The sequence below is a fragment of the Pyxicephalus adspersus genome, chromosome 3, assembly GCF_032062135.1.
Source record: "Pyxicephalus adspersus chromosome 3, UCB_Pads_2.0, whole genome shotgun sequence".
In the NCBI taxonomy this organism is placed as follows: domain Eukaryota; kingdom Metazoa; phylum Chordata; class Amphibia; order Anura; family Pyxicephalidae; genus Pyxicephalus; species Pyxicephalus adspersus.
The window spans coordinates 136,793,665-136,815,783 of NC_092860.1; the positions used below are offsets into that span (position 1 = coordinate 136,793,665).

General features: G+C 37.9%; 1 protein-coding gene across 1 annotated transcript in view; it reads left to right on the plus strand.

The window, feature by feature from the left end:
* The first annotated feature begins 2,809 nt into the window (after positions 1-2,809).
* MAN2B2 (mannosidase alpha class 2B member 2) overlaps positions 2,810-22,119 on the plus strand; it is a 34,243-nt gene continuing 14,933 nt past the window's right edge. The window contains exons 1-11 of the mRNA XM_072406468.1: positions 2,810-3,000; positions 8,067-8,213; positions 8,934-9,039; positions 9,973-10,145; positions 12,213-12,328; positions 13,722-13,899; positions 15,549-15,744; positions 16,253-16,443; positions 17,989-18,142; positions 19,112-19,242; positions 20,331-20,596. Coding sequence (XP_072262569.1) covers positions 2,875-3,000; positions 8,067-8,213; positions 8,934-9,039; positions 9,973-10,145; positions 12,213-12,328; positions 13,722-13,899; positions 15,549-15,744; positions 16,253-16,443; positions 17,989-18,142; positions 19,112-19,242; positions 20,331-20,596 — 1,784 coding nt within the window. The 5' untranslated portion in view covers positions 2,810-2,874. The remainder of the gene's footprint in view (positions 3,001-8,066; positions 8,214-8,933; positions 9,040-9,972; positions 10,146-12,212; positions 12,329-13,721; positions 13,900-15,548; positions 15,745-16,252; positions 16,444-17,988; positions 18,143-19,111; positions 19,243-20,330; positions 20,597-22,119) is intronic.

Consider the following 22,119-nt stretch of genomic DNA (forward strand, 5'->3'; position numbering starts at 1 on the left):
CATACGCTTAATTCTCAGTGATTCATGTATGACCCTGATATGGACTTCATGATTTTATTTAAGAAGGATTCGTAAAATATACTACATGCAAAGCTTTTGCTTCATACCAATAAATTACTTTTTCACCAACATCTTATGTTTTTCCACATTGTCTCCAAATATGTGACCTCTGGACTCATCTCAACATACCTCAAGACCAACAGACCATTGTTCTATCATATGTTCTAATCTCTTTAAAGTTAGGAACTCATGATAATAACAATTCTCTATTGACACCTGACAAAAACCCTACATAAGCATCATTTATGTAAATAGGTTTCTAGAAAAAAGCTTAACTGTTTCTATATTGCACTAAAGTTATACATTTTATTGCTTAGATTGAAAGATAGACTCTCCCTTCTTGGGTTGTTTCTTTTATTTATGCTAATGTTTTTGCTGTTATAAACTTATGCACAAAGTAAACAATTCAGAACAATAGCCATATTTGATTATTCTCACATAGGTCAATAAAAGCTTCATGTATAGTGAGAAGTCTCTGTTCCTGTAAAAAGAGGATATGTCCAGCTTGGACAGACCCCTTTTTGCCACTAACATCTTCTGAGTTCCGTGTCCTTTCTAGTGGCCCTGACCACCAAGGGGTTCTCTGGTTGCTTGTCAGTCCTTGCCTATCCTTATACATTGTCCCTTAGATACATAAGTCCTATATTGGAGCCTGGGTAAAGCATTGGCACTCGGCCGGGACCTCAAACCACAATGTTATGTGGACAATTTCATTCACATTTTTGAATGGTTACAAGCTTATAAAATGATCCTCTTTTAATTTCTTTATTATTTGTATATCTTTATGTTTCAAACAAACATTTAATACAGCATGTTTTCCCCAGTATACTTGGCTTTCCAATAAGAGAGCCTAGAAATACCTACCTACTTTCCAAAACTTTACACAGAGCTATATAAGCTCCATTTAACAGCATAGTGGTAAAATTGCAAGATAAAAAAATCAGTTTATTTATAAGAAGCTGCTGAAGAAGCATACATGTTATAGGTTTTATAGGGGAAAAGGAAACCCCCTGCTCTACATCATGACTACAAACATTCATTTGTTAGAAATATTCATCATTTACACATCTCTGGTTTAAAGATAACTTTAGAGCAGCTCTGTCCAAAAATAAAAACATAAATAAAATGTATTAATTTAAATCTATAAAAGAGTAATATTATAATTTCTGACTCATAGTGAGCCAGCAGCAGTCTGTGAATGGGAGAGGTTGGCACCCTTTCTTGCTCATGGCAGCACATGGTAGCAGCAGATCATGGCACAATTCCCAAATGCAGCATGTCGCTTTTGTCTTGATTATCAGAAGATCTGTTTCACAGGTGTGTGCGAATATGTTTGCCTGTTGTTTGGTTCACCTCTCCTGCCCAGGTAATAACAGTTACTGTGTGCTGGGCATATGTCAGCCATGCAGCCTCACAGTCACAGCTCTGCAAACATTTAAAGCAGATCTATCATCACATATTTATTATTATTTAAAAGGGTGACTAACCCTTATACATCCCAGGAGGATTTGGGCTGCTCATTCTGTGCATTTCCAATCTTGGCCATGCACAGAAAGGGGTTTTCTGGAAGATAAAAAAAAATGTCAATCTAACGCAGTAATAAATGTCACCCAACCTCTCACTGCGCATTGCGAGATCAGCTGACGTAAGAAGAGTGCAGAAGAAGATGGCTGTGCCCGTCTGTGCCAAAAGTAGGAAGACTCCTAATCGGCACGGGACAACTGGAATCAGATTGCGGAGAGATCAAGGGCTCTTCGAAAGTAAAAGTAAGTGATATTTTTTTCTTTTAATGAAAGTTCCTCTTTAAAGAGGAAATAAACTGAAAACTGCCTAAAACAAAAAAAAATACACCTACCTTCAATACCGCAGAGCAGTCCGTCCGGAGTTCTCTTTCATCTTGTCCCGCGTCATACCGGCACCTGAACCAGAACCAGCGCGCCGGGCGCCGCCATTTTTTATAGGAATTACAATGTAAACATGACATTATGTTAGGAAGGACTGAACAAACAATTCATGAAGTAAATGAAAAATAAGGCGGTATCAAAGTAAAAAAATTACCTGGTGCATCTAATGTTTGGGAAGAAAAGGCCAAATTATAGGAGACAAATACATGAGGAGGGAACGGGTGGCCTACTTTAAGGAAAAGGGGAAAGGATAGAGAAGGGAAAGAGAGTCAGATTTTTTACTTAACATAAAAGGAAACTCAGAAAAATTTCTGAGTTTAGGTACGCTTTAACTACAGTTTACATGCAGCCAAAATGTTTCTTTCTAGTGTTGAATATAGTAGGAAATTGTACAACTCCCGTCCATTTATTATTTGTGGTCCATGACCTGTCCGGATGAATTTCCCTTTACTGCTTGTCCCAGAGACATAACAGGAAGTCATGGGAAATTCTGCAATGCAGGAAATTCTTTATTTAGACCCCCCTCACCTTACAGTTCCCCAAAATTAGATTTCACATTATTTATCAGACACAAGTGGGTTTTTATTCTGAATCTTCTGTCTGAAAATACTGTTATTTTATTTTTAGAACTCGTACACAAAAATGTGTGTTAAAACTCAGTATAATATATTTTTTTTTAAAATAAAAAACACAAACCATTCACATTTGACAATTTAGGTTTTATAAACAGACCCAGCAGCCATTAGTGTAGTATGGTGTGATCTCAGAGAACAATAATTACACATTGAGTTCCAGGAAGTAACAGAGTCAGGAAGATGCAGTGTTTTGTCCCTCCCTGCACACTGTAGCCTCCTTTACTTGTTACAATGTTGCAGATGTGATCACAGGCAGAGTTCGTGCAGCTGCAGCAATGATCACACTGGTCTTCCTCCTGATCTCCTATGGTGGGATTGTCACCTGTCATACTGCTGATCACATCCAAGTGTTTGTCATCCCTCACAGTCACATGGATGTGGGCTGGGTGTACACTGTGCAGGTACAGTACACATACAATGCATAGAATCATCAGCATGCTTTGCATTATTTACTAGGAGATTATCTACTGTGGGGGTATGGATCAGTGTGACATTGCATGATGAGAGTTGTAGTCCTTTCCTATAGCTACAGAGAAATCGCTGATGTGTCAATTATGTGTATTTATAGAGAGAGAAAAGTTTGGGTCATGTGACCTCATATTAGTTGTTTTCTTTTAGAGTCATCATAACAATATTTATAATTAAAGTTAGAGATTGCAGTAAACCAGGGGTGGGCCATTTATGGGGTGGGCGGGAACGCCCCCTGAAGTGAAATCCCTCTCCTCCATAGGCATTGCGGAGGAGAGGGATTTACCTTCAGCGTTCCCTATTTACGGAATATCAACGCCGGCCGCGGTAAATAGGGGAGCAACAGCAAGGAGGTGGCTCCGAAGCTCCGGCGGCTCTGGTAGTTCCTAACGCCACCTGGCAGATCTGGCAGGATCGGCCAGGGGGCATTAGGCCGGAACGGTCTATCGGCTAGGCCGTATCTGGCCTAAAGGCCGGAGTTTGCCGACCCCTGCTGTAAACAATATGCTAAAATGTTGTGTGTGGATATATATATATGTTACGTGAGTACATGAGTACTGTATGGCAAATACTCTGTGTGTAAAAAAAAAAAAAAAATATGTTGTGTATGTGTATAACAAACATGCCAAGTACTGAGTGTAAGGCTAGGTACACACGTGCAATATTTGTCGTTAGAAAACGAACGATTAACAACCAATCAAAGATTATTGACGATTATTTTGAATGATCGTATTGTGCACAATTCTGTACATGCTGTTACGATATGATCGTTCAAATATAATCCACCAATATTGTACACACACAAGATAGGATCGTTGGAATGATGCAGAAAGTGACATGTAAAGGAGAAAGTGTATCACATAAAAATCCACGATCACTGAACGACCGTACACACAATAGATAGCGAATGATCGTCGCCCAATCAGATCTGCTGGGACGGTTGTTCGTTTCCAGCGACATTCTTCGTTCGCTGGTATTGTGCTTTTTTTTTGGTTAACGATTATCGACTGATCGGTTGTTAATCATTCCTTTCCAACGATAATTATTGCACGTGTTTACGTAGCCTTAGGCTGGTTATACCAATATATGCAATCGCCTTTATATCTATCTTCAAGTATGTAATATAGGAACCTGCACGATTTCTACTTTTGTGATTGTGTAGGTTTGTTCTCATATTTGCAGTTTTAGTCCAGTTAAAGTCAATTGTGCAGAGATTACATCAGTTTGTAGATTGTACGTCAATGTATGAGTTTAAAAATAAACATCTGTACAATCTGTACAGGTACTAGTAAGCTGTTGCACAATTCTGGGACTTGTGGTTTCATTATTACAATTGTAAACAGTATTTATGTAGTGCCAACATATTACGCAGCGCTGTACTTTTATATAGGGCTTGTAAAGGACAGACTGATACAGACAGTGACACGGGAGGAGGAGAGGATCCTGCCCAGAAGAGTTTATATTCTAAGATGTGAGGGAATTATCACACAATAGGAGGGGATATATGGAAGGGTGGGTAAGTAGTGAGTGTTTAAGAGACAGAAGAAGATGGGTAGGTGAGTTTGGAAAAAATGGTTTTCAGTGTTCTTTTAAATGAGCAGAAAGTAGGAGCAAGCCAAATAGGACAAAGGGGACCATTCCAGAGAGTCGGGGCAGCTCTAGAGAAGTCTTGTATCCATGCATGTGAGGAAGTCAGTAGTAGGTCATTGGAGGAGCGAAGAGAGCGGGCAGTTCAGAAGGGTAAGTGGGACAAGAACTGTGCAGGGATTTGAAGGCAAAGCACAGGAGCTTGAATTTGATTCTAAGGTGAAATGGAAGCAAATGGAGAGAACTACCAAGAGATGCAGCGGAGGGAAGGATGGATGAGTCTGGCTGCAGCATTCATAATATATTGTAGAGGAGAGAGTCGGGTTAGTGGAATACCAGAGAGGAGGAGGTTACAGTAGTCCAGACAAGAGATGATAAGCGCATGTACAAGGAGTTTGGTGGTCTCTGGGGACATGCAGGGGTGTTATTATTCATTTTATAATATTTATTTTTTATTTGTCTATAACAGATATATTGTATTCTGATAATCGCAAGTAGACAATGCATGTAAGAAAAAGGAAGTAACAGTGTTTCCTTTTTGCATTTCACATGCTCTCCATTGCAGCAATAACACTGGAAGCAAATACAATAATGGCATTTAATGATATAATTGGCATTTTTAAAAGCACCCTTGGTTTTTTAACTCTGTGAAATTGCATACATTTTTTATGGTTGGGGTCAATAATCTGAATAGAATATTGGGATATGGTGAGCTGAAGCTAACATGAAAACCAACTAACTGATTCCTTTAGAACAGGTTTATTTAGCTAGGATTCCTCTGGAGGTTTCTACGGGCCTCTTAAGCAATGAACACTTTCTTTCTCTCAGATTGGTTTCAGTCTTATGACCTGTCCGTATGGTGGGACAGTGCTGATGACAACAGTAAATATCATTCCGCCATTGACCAGTAATAAAAGGGGGTCCTCCTACCTCTGATCACCATTATAAGGGGCCACATGCTGACCATCAATGTAAGAAAGCATGTTTCTACTGACTGCCATTGTAAGGGCGTGATTACAATTTTCATTCTTTCTGGCCAATAATATTATTCTTTTATTTGATTAAATGAATTTTGCACTATAAGCCGAGGGCATGGTAAAAATGTCAAATATGTCAGGTATGCCACATTCTGTGTTCTTTTATTTATTACTATATCACCTTACTGACCATGCTAACATATTGTGGGCTATAAATGTTACATTGTTGCAGGGTTTCCTTTATACATGAACATCGTTTCAAGGGCTTCCCTGTGTTTTAGGAAGTATGTATCCGCTACCCTATATCATGTGATTGACCGCTCAGATTAAGCACAACATTGAATTATCAGAGATATGTTTCCTAATTCAGTCCAGAGAATACAGGGGAGATAGACTTTGAGACTACCAGACCTAATGTAACTAGGTAATTAGGTGTTGCCAACCCCAATGGTAAGGTAAGTTTGAAGAACATAAAAAGCAGGGTTTTTTTGGAAATTTTGTAATATATATTGTAGGTAGGTTATATTTACAACATATAACATAGTCTCAAAACATAGAAATAGCATAAAAAACAATACCAGGCAGTTTTGTCCCATCCTCCCCCCTGAAATGGTGGAAGAGAAGAGCAGGTTAGGGACTAATGTCTAGACAATGCTGATCCTAAAGTCAGAGTGCTTAAATAGTCGTGAGAGATATGGTGTGATGTCCCAACGCGTTTCGCCCTTATAGGCTTCCTCGGGGGACTTTGTAGGTCACAAAGAGTCACTGCATATGAAAATAGCATGTGTATGAATGTCAGCATATACAATTAAATTATAGTGAAATAGTATAGAATCATTGTTGGAACGATATAATGTATAGACTGACAAATGGCTTATAGCTCACATAAGTATAAGCATATAAAGGTGATTTGGTAATATAGTAATTATTGGTAGCTAATCATGTGGATGTGCAAATACACAAACAACATAGAGCAATAACCAATATACATTATTGTTTAAATAAGTATAAGTGAATATGAGTAGTTTAACACTATAAATAAAGTATAATATACCAATATGGGAACAAATTCTATGTATCACAGTATAAAACAGGTTTTTACCTCTGGTTGTAATTCATTATACTATGGTGTCCAAAGTGGCCAGTTATTTATAACATGATGGCAGAAAGCACAGAGCAAAATAGTCAGAGTGTATCTCATATAAGGATAGGTATACATAGGTAGTGTTTAGGGTCTAAACCATTAGTCCCTAACCTCCTTTTCCATTCCACCATTTCGAAGGGAGGATGGGACAAAACTGCCTGTCATTGTTTTTATACACTATTTCTATGTTTTGAAAATATGTTATATGATGTAAATATAACCTTCTTACAATATATCCTAAAAAATTGCCAAAAAATGCCACTTTTTTGTGTTTTTCTTCAAACTAACCATACAATAGCCACATCCCTTATCCTACAATATAGTGCTGCTCCCTAGCCATCCATGCAATTTCATGCAGTTGCTGGATATAGACCAATAATTGACGGGGAATTTAAAGAAAATGGAAACCACTTCTTACTATTGGCACATCAGAGAAATAAACATAAATAAGGATTTTTGTCCCTGGATAGGATCACAAAAATTCACCCAAGATGTATGGTCATGGTGGTCTCATGCAAAAATCTAGCATCTACTGTATGTCTGCTCACCAATTGATTTTGTAATCTGCTGTGCCAGATAACTTAACAACTCACAGCTATTGTATTATATTAGGAAGAATGAAGCAGGTTGGCTCCCACCTATCTTCCCCTCTCCATTGAACAGAGCTGTTTCTACAACGCTCATTAGTTCTACTGTCACAGAAAACCATCACAACGAATCATTTCCAGCGACTATTATTGCACATCTATATTGGGCTTTAGTGGAAAAATAACCTGGTTTCTGATCAGTTCCCAATTATTGGTAATTGTTTTGTCTCTTCCCATGACACTGCAGAAACTGACAAGGTATACAGGTGGAGGAGGGCTCGTTTAGGTGAGTGAGAATCCAACCAGTGATGTGTAAGAAGACTTCAGACATTCTCAGGATTCAGGTTTTCTGCATTCTATGGACAAGTTACCAATATAAAGCTGCATTAAGTCGAATATTTGCTTTTCTGTTTCTAACAGTATTACTCTGCTCACCTCTGTGTTGATTAATTGATTTTCAGCTGCAGCAGTACAGGGGATTACAATTCAGGTTTTTCAGACTTTAATAGAACTTAACCATGATGGTGTTAAACAGGGTTCACTTTGTAGCCCCATCAGAGAATCATCATTGTGTTACTGACTGCTTCCTGTACTATCCAAATTTGTAATACTGATGCATGAAAAAATACACAATGCATTATTTAAAATAATGTTTAATTTGGGATAACATGGATAAGACTGAGAAATTCTGTATGTTGCTACAGGAGAGCATGCATGCCTATGCTGCCAATGTCTACACTACCGTTGTAGAAGAGCTGATGAAAGCCAAACATCGCAGGTTTATTGCAGTGGAACAAGAATTCTTTCGCCTGTGGTGGGACAATGTAGCTGGAGATCTGCAGAAGCAGCAGGTAAGGGCGAAGTTCGTTATAGAAACATATTGAGGCTCTATTGTTGGCTAATCCCTGGATTTATGTTAAACTGTAATAATTTTTTCCCCCATTCCCCTATTCTTCATCCCCTTGTTGTTTTTCTGTCTGTGTCATGGTTGGAAAGTTTCCCTTACTTCCACTATGGTAAAATGACAGCTGGTCAGGAATTGATAGGAAATCCTGCTATTGTAGTTAAGTCCCAACATAGGTCGAAATCATTTCCCACTTGTATACACTTAAATGCAAATCTAGCACCAGTTTAAAGTTGTGAATAAGCGCACCTAGACGTATCTCAGTTTCTGCTGCATAAAACTGAATTGAAGGTGTTGGCTGTGAAGTAGCTATATACCTAGGGCCCCCAAGGGATCAGGAACCCTCTCCCAATACCTTTACTGCTCCATATACAATCTCATCACTGGTGGCATTTTAAAACCCCTTTCATCCCATAGTGTGAGGATTGGGCTAAACTTTGTAAGCAGTATTTAGAAGTGTTATCCACTATTTAAAGTTTAGATGGAGATCTTTATTCAGGTAGATCCCAATATAGTGTAGGTCTGAGGACCTTGCTCAAGCCCTATTTCCAATACCTACCAGGTTTATGCTGGGAAGTTAAATTAACCTTGGCAATAGATGCCAGACTTCTTCTACATGGTCCATTTTGAAGAAATGTCTAGTAATTGAATGTGTTATGTTTTACAGGTGCATCAGTTGATTCAAGAGGGAAGGTTGGAGTTCATCATTGGAGGCCAGGTCATGCATGATGAAGCTGTGACTTGCATAGATGATCACATTTTACAACTAACTGGTATGTCCTGATAAACACTAGAGGGGTATAACATCCCAGTGTGGGATTCTATATAGAAATTAACTGGGTGAACATTGAAATGATATTTCTGCTTAATTGGGTAGGCGTGAAGCTGCTCATAGCCCCATTTTTATTATTATTATTATTAATAAAAAGGATTTATATAGTGCCAACATATTAGGCAGCACTGTACATTAAATAGGGCTTGCAAATGACAGACTAATACAGACAGTGATACACGAGGAGAGGACCCTGCCCAAAGAGCTTACAATCTAGTAGGTGGGGGAATTTACATACAATAGGATGGGAGATATGTAGTGGTAGGACGTAGTGATATTTTCAAAAGAAAGAAGATGGGTAGGCAAGTTTGAAAAAAATGGGTTTTGAGTGCTCTTTTAAATGAGCAGAAAGTAGGAGCAAGAGGAATAGGACGAGGAGGACCATTCCAAAGAGTCAGGACAGCTCTAGAAAAGTCTTGTATCCGTGCGTGTGATGAGGTTATGAGTGAGGAAGTCATTAGTAGGTCATTGGATGAGCGAAGAGAGCGGCTAGGGGAGTACTTTTTTACCAAGTCAGAAATGTAGGTAGGACAATAACTGTGGAGGGATTTGAAAGCAAAGCACACACAGGAGCTTGGATTTAATTCTAAGGTGAAATGGAAGCCAATGGAGAGAACTACAAAGAGATGCAGCAGAAGAGGAGCCGTGGGAAGGATGGATGAGTCTGGCTGCAGCATTCATAATAGATTTTTTTCTGTAGGACTACCTGTAATAGAGTTAAACCTCAATGGATGGTGGGAACTTTGGGAAATCAGTTTAGTGAGCACTGAAGTTTGCCTTGTTTTATAACTTCCATTAACATTAACATGCAGTGCCATGTTTATTTTGTTTGGCTAAGATGTTGTATACTAATCAGTGTTCCGTGTTTTCACAGAGGGACATGGCTTTTTGTATGAAACATTTGGAGTGAGACCTCAGTTTTCCTGGCATGTGGATCCATTTGGGGCTTCAGCCACGTCACCAACACTCTTTTCCATGGCTGGATTCAATGCCCACCTCATCTCTCGCATAGATTATGATGTGAAAGATGATATGCAGAAATCCAAGGTACCCATGAAGACTAGATTTGTTTTTTGTCAATTTCCTCCTTAGAAAAACAATCTGTAATGTCTTGGAGGACTATAAACATCTTTATATTAGCAGTCCATAATTTATTTGGCCACAGCTTGTGGCTGTTGACCTGCATATGGGTCGCAAGTGATTTAGTAGGGGAATGGGAATTATTGATGTTGGTTATGATGATTTTGCAAAAAATGTATTACTTATAAGGTTTTCTCATTAATTAAGAGAACCCGTTTTCCTTATTGATCGTAATAAGTATGGCATTGTAATGACTATGTACTGCAACAAAACAATGACCGCAAGGGGCTCATGGTGACTGCCAGTAGTGCAGCATTGTCCAAAGCAATGTGGCCAGCCTTGCCAAGTAGTTCTTTGCTAGACTTCTGTACGTATGAGACAGAATTGGTTTTCCCTCTGGCTGATCCCCATACAGAGCTTCAAACCATTTCTCAGTATCCTTAAACGCTTGCTTCAAACACTTTGACAAAAGAGCTTTCCGTTTGCTCTTTGGATGCTAGTTACAATATTTCTAGCTCAGAAACGTATAACTCAGTAAAAACCGACCTCTCTCCACTCACTATCCACTTTCTTCAAAATGATATGCCAACATATTAATATTATTAATATTACTAATAAACAGGATTTATATAGCGCCAACATATTATGCAGCACTGTACATTAAATGGGGGTTGCAAATGACAGACGAATACGCACAGTGACACAGGAGGAGGAGAGGACACTGCCCAGAAGAGCTTACAATCTAGGAGGTGGGGGAAGTTACATACAATTCAATCTTAATTCTCTATGGGCTTCTAGTAACGAGAGATCTTTGCCAAATTCTCCCCACATCACCCTTCTGTGAATGCTATTGGAATCTTTATCAAAATATGACCATTTTTACCAGCATCTTTCACCGATGCAGTGCACTTTAATCCTTATATATTGTAAAAAAACAGTAATAAATACTGTCTTGTACTAATACAATATGTAAATTGCAACCTCATAATGAGGGAAAATCTCCTAGGACAACATAAAATGTATATAAATACCCTAATACTTTACATTAGTTGATATATTGCCACAATCAGGTGCAGATTAAGCCAATCAGCCAAAGGGTTTTGGACAAGCTATAACATTGTCAGCGGAGCTTAAGTAGATGGATCAACATTTTTTACCCAGATTTAAACCACAGAAAAAAGTCATCATTGTGAGCACACCTTTTAAAGTTCTAGATCAGGGGTATCAAACTCAGGCCCACAGGCCAAATCTGCCCCGCACTGTAAGTACGTTTGGTCAGCGAGAAATTACCAAATGTCTACTAGAGCTGGCCCGCCAGTAGACAGTGCATGCACCACTAATACTACAAATCCCAGAATACTCTGGTACCCATAAGTGCCCCATCCTCCGTTGACATTCATTAGGAACTTTCCTCAATTGTAGATATTTTTTCAATAAATAGCAAGGTTGGCCCGGGACTTTGTCCAAATTTTTCATTTTTGGCCCACTGTGTATTTGAGTTTGACAACTCTGTTTTAGAATTACTAATCTGTTGCTGTTAGATTTGCATGGCATACATGTAAATCTGCACATAATTAAGAAAGAAATCTACAAAGTGAATATTGTATTATCTGAATAAAGTATATGTATTGAGTATGATCCTTAAAGCTAAAACCAGAACAGTGTTAAACAATTCCTTCATGTCAGTATATGAACTTGTGTCTCCTGGTGGTGAACTCTTTCTACTTGACTCTTGACTCTGCATAGCCAATTAATGATCAGCAGAAAAGACACTGAGGGTGGCTCTACCCTGTTATTTTCTTATTTATAAAGCTACATTAGGCTTTACACTGCAGAACCATGCTGCACTTTCTGGGATACATTCCAGCATTTTCCTTTGAGCCTAAGGTTTTCACAAGAAAGTAGGTGATTAATATGCTGTTTGTTGTAATTGCCAGAAAGGAATCAACACAAAAACTGTTGTTAGTCCCAAAGCCAGTATGTTATAAGTAATTCTTCTTTTTTAATATAAGTTGTTATGTTCCTTTTCTGCAGAAGCTTCACTTTGTTTGGAGAGGTTCCCGTTCTTTATCAGAAAAACAGGAGATATTTACTCATGGAATGGACCAGTTCAGTTACTGTACCCCATCACATCTGCCATTTTCCAACAGGTAATGTTAAGCATGAAGATAAGGATTTGAAAGATCCCAATAATCACATTCTGTAGTACGATTCCAAGTTAGTTTCAGTAGTTTTGAATAACATTAATAATGCTACCACTGAGGGTTGGCAAGGTAAACATAAAAGTGGTTGAGTTAAACAGCGGGTAAGCCTTTCTGTTAGCTGGTGGTGGTTATAAGGGACATATCTCCTGGAGGCTGTGGGTCCAAAAAAGTCTAAAACTGCCTTTGGTTAAAAGCTTTGTTAGTTAATGGTTTGGTTTTTTATTCTATATTTGATGTCTGGAAGAAAGGCCAGCAGCTTCTACACACCAAAGAGTTTTCAGGGTCATCCTTTGCTAAGGTTGGAATGAATTGAGGTAGAATTACAGAACCACACCTTGCTGGTGGAGAACCAGGTTTATTTTGTTTGTAAAGAATAAACTAAGTCACCAGATTTCTGGGGAACAGATCCCCCTTCCCCTGTCAGGGCATGAAAGAAAGTGTTTGTTGATGAACATTAATACTCATCAGCTAGTTGTGGCAGTCCAGCTTTCTTCTTTACACATGTTCTCATTTACCTTCCTAGCGGTAACCCAAAGTGTGACTCGGGGTAGAAAAAAGTTGCTGAAAGCGGTAACCCCGACTCACACTCTGGGTAGGTAATCCTATGGGAAGTAATAGTAAATACAGCCTTACCTGACGCGATCTCTGTCTTCTTCCTCCGGCCGGCTTCTGCACCCGATGAGTCACCGGGGAGTTCCCGGTGACTTTGGTGCGTGTGTACGTTGCCAGCGGGGCGGGTAATTCAAAATCCATTTGTATTGCATTCAATACAAAATACCTGTATTGAATACAATACATTGGATTTATATGTGTAAAATCAGTTCATTGTTTTCAAGAACATTTCTTTTACAGTATATAAAATAGTATGAGTATAATATGTACTTTTTTTAAATTAAAAAAATATATATAGATGTTTTAATTTATTCAGTTTATTATTTTTACATGGATTTTTTGTTTCAAACTTTATTATACCCATACTATTATATTATACTGTAAAATAAATTTTCATGAAAAACAATGTACCTCTTTTAGACATATAAAAACCGGAAAGAAATGAACCGCTATGGAGGTTAAACACCTAGTCATGATGGGCTTGATTTATTAAAGCCTTCCAAGACTGGAGAAGATAGACTTTTAAAGGAAATCTATATTTGAGGTTTTCTGGATCACTCAGTTGCACCCATGATAGTTTTGGAAAGCTTTACTGAATCAGGCCCAATGTGTTAAATGTATCCAAGTATCCAATTTTTTTTAACCAACATACTGTAACAAAATTACAAGACTTATCAATTGCTTTTGTTTTGTATCTTATAATATAAATTTATACTCTTACTTCTAGATCAGGGTTTTACTGGAATGGAGTGGCACTGTTTCCTGATCCTCCAAAGGATGGCATTTATCCTAACATGAGTCTTCCTGTAACCCGTGATAACATTGACTTTTATGCAGAGACCATGGTACAAAATATTAAAATGCGAGCAGAATGGTTTAGAAGCAATGATGTCTTATGGCCTTGGGTAAGCTCTTTACAGCTCTAATTGCAGGTCCCTCATTTTTAAACTTCTAAGAGCAGAAAGGATTTATTTCAGTAGGAATTTATTGATTTTATTTAGATGGTAGCAGAGTTCATTTTTGCATTGTTTTTCTTCAAGAAAACACATGTTGATAGAAATACAGAGCATGTAGACCCTGGATTCAGCTGGCTTTGGGAAAAATTTTCATTGAAGTGGGGCTAGATCCACACAACAATAGCTGGATTCTTGCTTTTATCTGGCGGTTTTTATTCCAATAATACTTTTACTTACCTTATCTCTGATCACTAATTGACAGACTGCATGCGGCCATTATTGTCTGCTGTGGGTAAATTGCAGCAAGGGGGTCTCCTGTTTCTGCTCCCCTCTCCACAGTCTGTACAATGCCCGTTCTTTTATACTGTTGCTGCTGGAAAGATCAGGAACAATGATCTTGTATGTGACCAAATATACCAGTGCACTATGTCGATGTGTAGCTTTAGTATAAATAGATCAAATGATAAATAATGCACATGGTAAGAGCAAGTTAGGCCTAGTAAGCATACAGAGTGCATGATGACTAAACAAATGCTTAAAATAACAGATGAAAGAGGAACCACATCACTCATAATCAACAAAGAATATATCCAGCTACATTTACAAATTATTAGGTAATGCCAAGGGATAACAGTATGACCATAGCTAGCTACAGATGGGCAAGGTTGAGGAAGGTATATGTCCTCCCTCCTTTTCCCTGACATCATGCCTGGGTAAGTGAATAATAAAGAGACAAGTAGAGCATAGAATTGCCTGCTAGTGATTATTAAATATAATAAAGCCTTTGGAAACAGAATTGAATGCACAGTGTCTACAGGTAGGTGTCCATTACTGTTAATATACCTGCATTATAATTGGGTCTATTTGCCCTGTAAATGTAGGAATATATCGTGCTATATGGATCCCCGTGTGATTTTACAATCAGTGTTAAGGGACAACCAAAGTATCAGTATAAGCCTTTCAGACATTCTTCTGTGTTTCCTAAAATACAGCATTCTTTGATCCTTAATCAGGCTTGTGCAGTGTGCAACAGAAGTCTTTTCCTTCAACTGGAGAAGTCATACTCATAGGCATCTAGGTTAGGTCGTTCTTCTAACAATTCTATTTTTGTTTGTAGGCACCCTAACCCATAGAGACTTTATTTCTGCAACACTTAAATAAAGGAACTTATGAACACAACTAAAGGTTATGTCCACACAATCATTTACTGTTTCTATACTTTGTTGTAATTTAAAGAAAGTCTGGATTCTTATAATTCTAATATCAGTGTTCTAAGCTTTGCATTCATGAGCACAGCTGTTTTAGGTCAGGTAATAGTTTCAGACGTACCAATAAATTCTTCTATTCTTAATTCTTCAGGTCTCCCCTCTATGTATTTCATTTTTCTATTTAGCTGTTTGCCTGGAGTTCAGCTTTAATTTATTATAATCAACTGAGCACATTACTGTTGAAGGGGACATGCAGGAAAGAATCTGGGGAATAGCGTCAGGATCCAGCTATTAGAAGAGGGATGCTAGGAGCTTGTTATAAAAGTGACAAGCTAACATCTGTACTATACAAGTTTTATGCATCTCAACTGGATTGTTTTCTATTTTCAGGGTTGCGACAAGCAATTCTTCAATGCTTCCATCCAATTTAATAACATGGATTTGTTACTGGAATACATAAATAATAAATCAGAGTTTGCAGTGACTGTGCAATATGCAACGCTCGGAGAATACTTCAAGAGTATACACAGGAGAAATCTGACCTGGGAGGTGCGCAAAAATGAAGACTTCCTGCCATACTCTTCAGGTATGTTACACAAATCACAATATAGATCATAATTATTATTGATTCAGATAGTTCTCTCTTTTTCCATGGTGCTGTACAAAGCATAACATGCAAGGATAAGTCATTTAAATGGCAGAACCACTAAAAATAGAACGAATATTGGAATAAACACAGGGGGTCTGTTTATAAAATCACAAATAAAATCAAAGATTTCTCCATTATTATTTCCTCTGATTCCCCCTTTTATATTTACATGTTTATAACTGGTGATTGGTTTATTATATTACCAGTAACCATAATTACACTAAAGTGGCAGTCAGAAGTTTTTTTTTCCACTTGAATAGAGTTCTGACGGCCAATAAAGTATTATTATGTCACCAACGAACTGCATCAGATGTTTTCATAAATATACTTACAAAGTAGATCATGGACTATAGGAAACTATTTTCTTAATATTTCTTTTCGTATCGTCAATCAACATTGGTTGCATTTTTGGTTTTAAATATTAGTTAATCATTTTCCCATGCAGATACATATCAAGCTTGGACAGGCTTTTATACGTCACGCAACATCTTAAAAGGCGTAGCACGCAAGGCCAGCTCGCTGCTGTATGCGGGGGAATCTGCATTCACTCAGTATCTGTTGAAGCATCCATCAGGAACTGTTTGCAAAATGTGGGCTCTGGAGCAACTGCGGGCCCTCCGATGGGCTGTGTCAGAGGTAAAACTGCATTAAGTTGTCCGAGAAGACATCTGGCGGAAAAAACAAATGAGTATTTATAAGAATCGGTTATTGAAGCTTGATGAGTGAAGCCTTACTTTTCTGAAATAGCTACAGTTTAAGTCTTTGGTTGATCTGTCTCCTGTCTGTGCATATAACTAACACACCGTGTTGATGCCAAACATTTTCCTCTATGTAATCCTGACATCACATTTGTCATTTCACAATGCCCTATTCTGAATATTTGTCATAGACTAAATCTTCATTTCAATTCTCCATACTGCAATGTAGATTTTCTGTGGAACAGCACAGACTCATTTGCTCTCTGACACCTTCATGAATCAATTTATGAACAGTCTGTAAACAGATTTTCTAAGCATTAGGAATCTCACTTTCCATCTCTAGAGGAAACCAAACCAAACCTGCTGCAGTGTAAACCAAGCTAAGCTCTCCTAAATCTTACACCTGGGATTTTAAACATTTCCCTTTTTCACAAGGTCATCTTTTATATTCAGTAAATTTTCTTAAATGAATGATAGTGACCATTTTGAGCAAGTTTAGAGCAGCCATTCCCAAACAGGGCTCTGTGGAACCCCAGAATTCCTCCCTTTTTACGAGTCAACTATGGTTTAATTCCCATAATATGGTGGCTGCATAGTTCTGGGGCCAACACTATTTGGTAGAGCCAGCTGTATAACACTAAAAAGGTTTTTAGTTGTTTATTTTAGTTGTATTCTTGCCACCACTGTAAGGGGAAAATTATTTCCACTACCCACCAATTTACAAGCCTTGTTCTCATTGACCACTGGTTTTAGCAGGCGTTCCCTGGGACCTGAAATAGATTTTATGGTTACAAGGGTTGTGAAAGGTTGGTCTGTAGGCGGTTCACTTGTTGAGCACACTACAGCATACAGTAATAGGTCAGGCCAACATGATTTATTGGGCAAGTTGTGCCCGTGAAATTAACTATGGACTATGGATGATCGGTGCTGACAGCACATGGCTGGGCTTATTGGATACTGATAATGCGTTATGAGCTACTACTGAGAAATAGTAATACTGTGCCCATACACTGCTACACTGTGCTTCACTGATGAAAGTGTATCCTCTCCAGCCATAGAGAACTTTAATAAATCAGCTACATATTATTAACCACATGAAGAACAAAAATATCCTCTTTAATGGATTTAAAAACATCTAAATAGATGGTATACTGTGGAGAAATTAAGTTCTTCCCTGACCTCTAGCAGGAATTACTTTGTATTGGCGTTTTGCTTAACTGTCGACCAGTCTCTGACATCAGAATATTTAGTTACTGCATAATAAGGCCCATGATTTGGAATAGCATGTCCAACATGCTCATATAGGTGACAATACGTTACATTTACTTTTTAAGTATTTAAAAAAAAAAGGTAATTTTTCCTGTCTGCTCATGAATACATATAGCCTGGAAATGTCTCGTGTGACAGTTATTTTGGTACTACAACCTGTTATTTAATAATTTAGAATTCTTATTATAAATAATCTTGATGATTTTCTTTTTAGGTTCAGCATCATGATGGCATAACAGGGACGGAGTCTCCAAAGGTCAGGGATATGTATATGGAACACCTGCACCAAGGAATGCTTGGAGTCCGAAAACTGATGGAAGCGATCACTCTGGACCATTTCAGCTCTCAGGATGATGATCAGTCAAATGGTATTTTTTTATTATGGAAATGACAAATTTTAATTGACCACACTTTGTGATTTACAAATTAGTTTGGGATGAAGTAAGGCTAGTCTTGGTGATCAATCGTTGCTATGCAGAATGACATTGTGATGTACTGCCTGGGTACAAGACTGGAACCTAAATCTGTAAATCTAAACCCTTTTTTTTTTCTTTTAGATTAATCAGCGTTAAAACTATTGTTGGATTAGTGTAAATAGTTCACACTCTGGGGCTGTCACCCTGATACAGGCTTCTCTACTTTGTGGCTCACTGACCTGGATCAGATGCACAATGGAGAATTTCTGTCTCCAATGGCTGCATTCTTGTTACAGAAGAATGATTTACAAGTTAGGAAACACAAGAAAGGCAAAATTGGTTCATTCATAAGTCATATAATTCATGTCTCCTGTTGTTTAAGTTTATTTTGATTAAAAAGGGGTAATCATCAATGACCATGTAGGGTGCCCAAAAGGGGTAATAGGCACAAACTATAATTAAAAGGGCTTGTTTCACAGAAAGAACGCTTTAGAGTTCACTATAAGTATTTTTGAACCCTTTGTGTTGTTCAACTATGTTTACGATGCATTCGTACATAATGCTGATTTATGCTAAGGTGTATTGCAGAAAGTATTCATATTGGTCTCTGTGTATTTCAAGGATTAAAGTCTTATGTTTCCAGTACATTTACACAGGTAAATATTAGCACACACACTGATTAGTTTACTAGCATGATCTGAAGGAGAAAATTCCTTAGTAAATATTTACAGACTTAATGCAAGTAGTATTTGGTACTCTAATCTAGGATCCCATGACTTCAAAACTGCTGTGCTTACCACTCAGCTGCTCTACATTGTGCTGATATTACAAAGGGTCAGGGCAGTCTACTAATACAAGTAAAGCTAAGTACTGTGTACAAAAAACAAAACTTTGTAGTTACTTTTATTTTTTAATTTTTAGTTTTATCAGGTTTCATGAATATTACAGTCTACAATCCACTAGCATGGGATATAACCACGTATGTCCATGTGCCAATGAACATTTGGGTCACGGATGTGTATAATGAAATGGGACAGGCTATTCCCGCACAGGTATGTATTCCTCATACATATACAGTGTTAGTGAAGCAGTGTGAAAGTCAGGGATATGCGATAAATACTGATTCCAGGCATAAATCTTATTTAGATGTAGGAATGCTATCGGGAACAAAATCTTGTCTTGACTTACGTTATTACCGGCAAAGCAGAGTGGAATGCTAAACATAATCACTCAGTTGTCTATCTGGTCAACCTCTGATAATGCAACTGCTGTGAGAAGATCATCTAGACTGCTCTTTGTTGCGGATACAGCCAATAGTGGGCTCCTGTGCATAACTGATTTGGAGTCCCTCTATTTACTGCTATAGTTTATAAAGCCAATATATTTGGAGATCGGGTTGGGAAACGTAAGTCTCACAGCAGGCATAAAGCTGCTTCATGCTACCAGTGCTGGAATCCGTACCAATAGCACCAGGCACATGTGGCGTCTATCCCCCTAAAAGAGTTGCTATGCTTATATAGTGTGAGGGGGCTTTAAAGAAGTGTGCCAGTATTGTGGCGATCTGTGAACACGTCTGCCATTATAGTGGTGGTCTGTGGGTAAAGTGTGCCAGTATAGTGGCAATCTGAAAGTTAAATGCATCCTGTTTGGTCTGATTAAGGGAGAATGGCACTAACACTGGGCATGACCCTGGATGTTCAGTGTTAGTGCTATTTTTCTAATAAATGATGCATACTTTTATACAAGTTGCTGTGGTTGATTCATAAAGATATATGCAAAGTACCAGTAAATAATATTGCTTAAAGTTGAACTAAAATAAAAAAAAGAAAATGGAAGGTTTGCTATGTTTGCAGACATTTTGTTGTGTCTAAGCATCTAAGCAGTACCATGAAAGCCAATTTGTCCTAGATTCCAATAACTATAGCATTACACTTTGTAGTATTTGAGACTGCCCACAGCCATATGTGTATATTTTAGTGTCAGAAAATGTGCACTGTTTTGAGCTCAATGCTCTCCATGTGGAGACTCTGACCCGAGGAAGCAAAGCCTGCCTCGAAAATTAAATCCAGTAATTATTTACTGTTACAGGTATGGTCAGTCTTGGATTTATCAATATTTATTTTTTATTTCCATGCTGCAGATTTACAATTCCAGTGATCCAGGCCACACTTTCAATTTGTATATCCTTGTTGTCCTGCATGGTCTCAGCTATGGAAGGTACTCTTTAAAAACTGGAAATAAAGAGTCCAGCCAGGGGACAGTGACTGTGGGAAGATCAGTGAACTTTGGTAGACGGTTCTTAAGTGACAAACACAATCATGAAAAGATGAAAATTCCAGTAATGAATGACTGCAACATACTCTGGATTAACAAAAACACAAATCTTTTTGATAGTATCACTGACAGGTAAGATGCCTCACTTTATACAAAGCATAGTATAAGAAGCAGGAATGTTCCTACAATCTTCATAGTTCTACTACAAAACAGAGCTGCAAAAACCTCTAAAAATTGGCTGACCAGAGCCTCCTATTTCTATGCATGTGTCCCATGGTCCTATTCATTCCTGCAATAGGCTGCAATCCTGCCTGCTTTTCTCTTAGAAGTGACAGAGCCATAAGGTGAATGTGCATTGGTTTATACTTGATTTTGAAATTCCCATTTTAAGTTTAAAAAGTCAAAATGCCTCTAAATGGTGTATTGATCAGTCATGGTATATTAAATGGCATTTGGCCATTCAGAATTGAAACATATTATTTTACAAGGACAGGAAATGGTTCAGCTTTTTGGTTAAGTTCTCCGAACTTCTGGCTTTTATTCTTTGTATGTACTGGCTTCCTTTAATTGTATTGAATCTTCTGTATTGTGACCCACCTAAATACTTGTGCAGCTGTAAGAGGAGCATTACAATTGAGAATTATGGAATAGAAGCCAAGGTAAGTGTTAGATTTTGTCCACAGAACCCACAGAGTATATATATATATTTAAAGGGTAACTATTCAAAAGGTGAAGTTGTCCCTCATAGTATATAGGATGTCTATCACACTTTAACATAACTCTCACATAGTTTTGATATTATTATTATTATTCAGTATTTTTATAGCGCCAATATATTACGCAGTGCTGTAGATTAAATAGGGGTTGCAATTGACAGACAGATACAGACGGTGACACAGGAGGAGGAGAGGACCCTGCTCCAAGGAGCTTACAATCTAGGAGGTGGGGGAAGCAGCACACAGTAGGAGGGGGATATGGAATAATGGGTAAGTAGTCAGGATTTATTGAGACAGAGGAAAACATGGGTTTTGGTTGCTCTTTTAAAAGAGCAGAAAGTAGGAGCAAGTCAAATAGGATGAGGAAGACCATTCCAGAGAGTCGGGCAGCTCTAGAAAAGTCTCTGAGCCATGCATACTTACATAGTAGGTTAGGTTGAAAAAAGACATAAGTCCATCAAGTTCAACCACTAGGGAAATAAACATATCACAGATATTAAACCCCATGGACATAGTTGGTCCAGAGGAAGGCAAAAAAAAAACCCTGGTACAGTTTGTTCCTTCCTAATTCCATGAGGCAATCAGATGTTCCCTGGATCAACAGTCACTGTTATCTTTACTTTAAAGCCTTAATACCCAGTTATATTCTGTGCTTATTTACCTTTGTGTACACAGAGCTAAAAAAGTGTTCAGTAAATCTGCCTTTTCATTATCCCCAGTTACCAACCCAGCGACATCCTTTAGGAGGCCTACATGCTCAGATCTGATCTTTTTCTATTAATATATTTTTTAAAAAATGTTTGGGATTTGCCTTACTTTCCTTTGCAATCTGTCTTTCATTTCGAAGTTTTGCACTTTTTATCTCTTTCTTACATCTTTTGTTATATTCTTTAAAGTTTTTAAATGATGAAGGTGATCCTTAATTTTTCTATTTTTGGA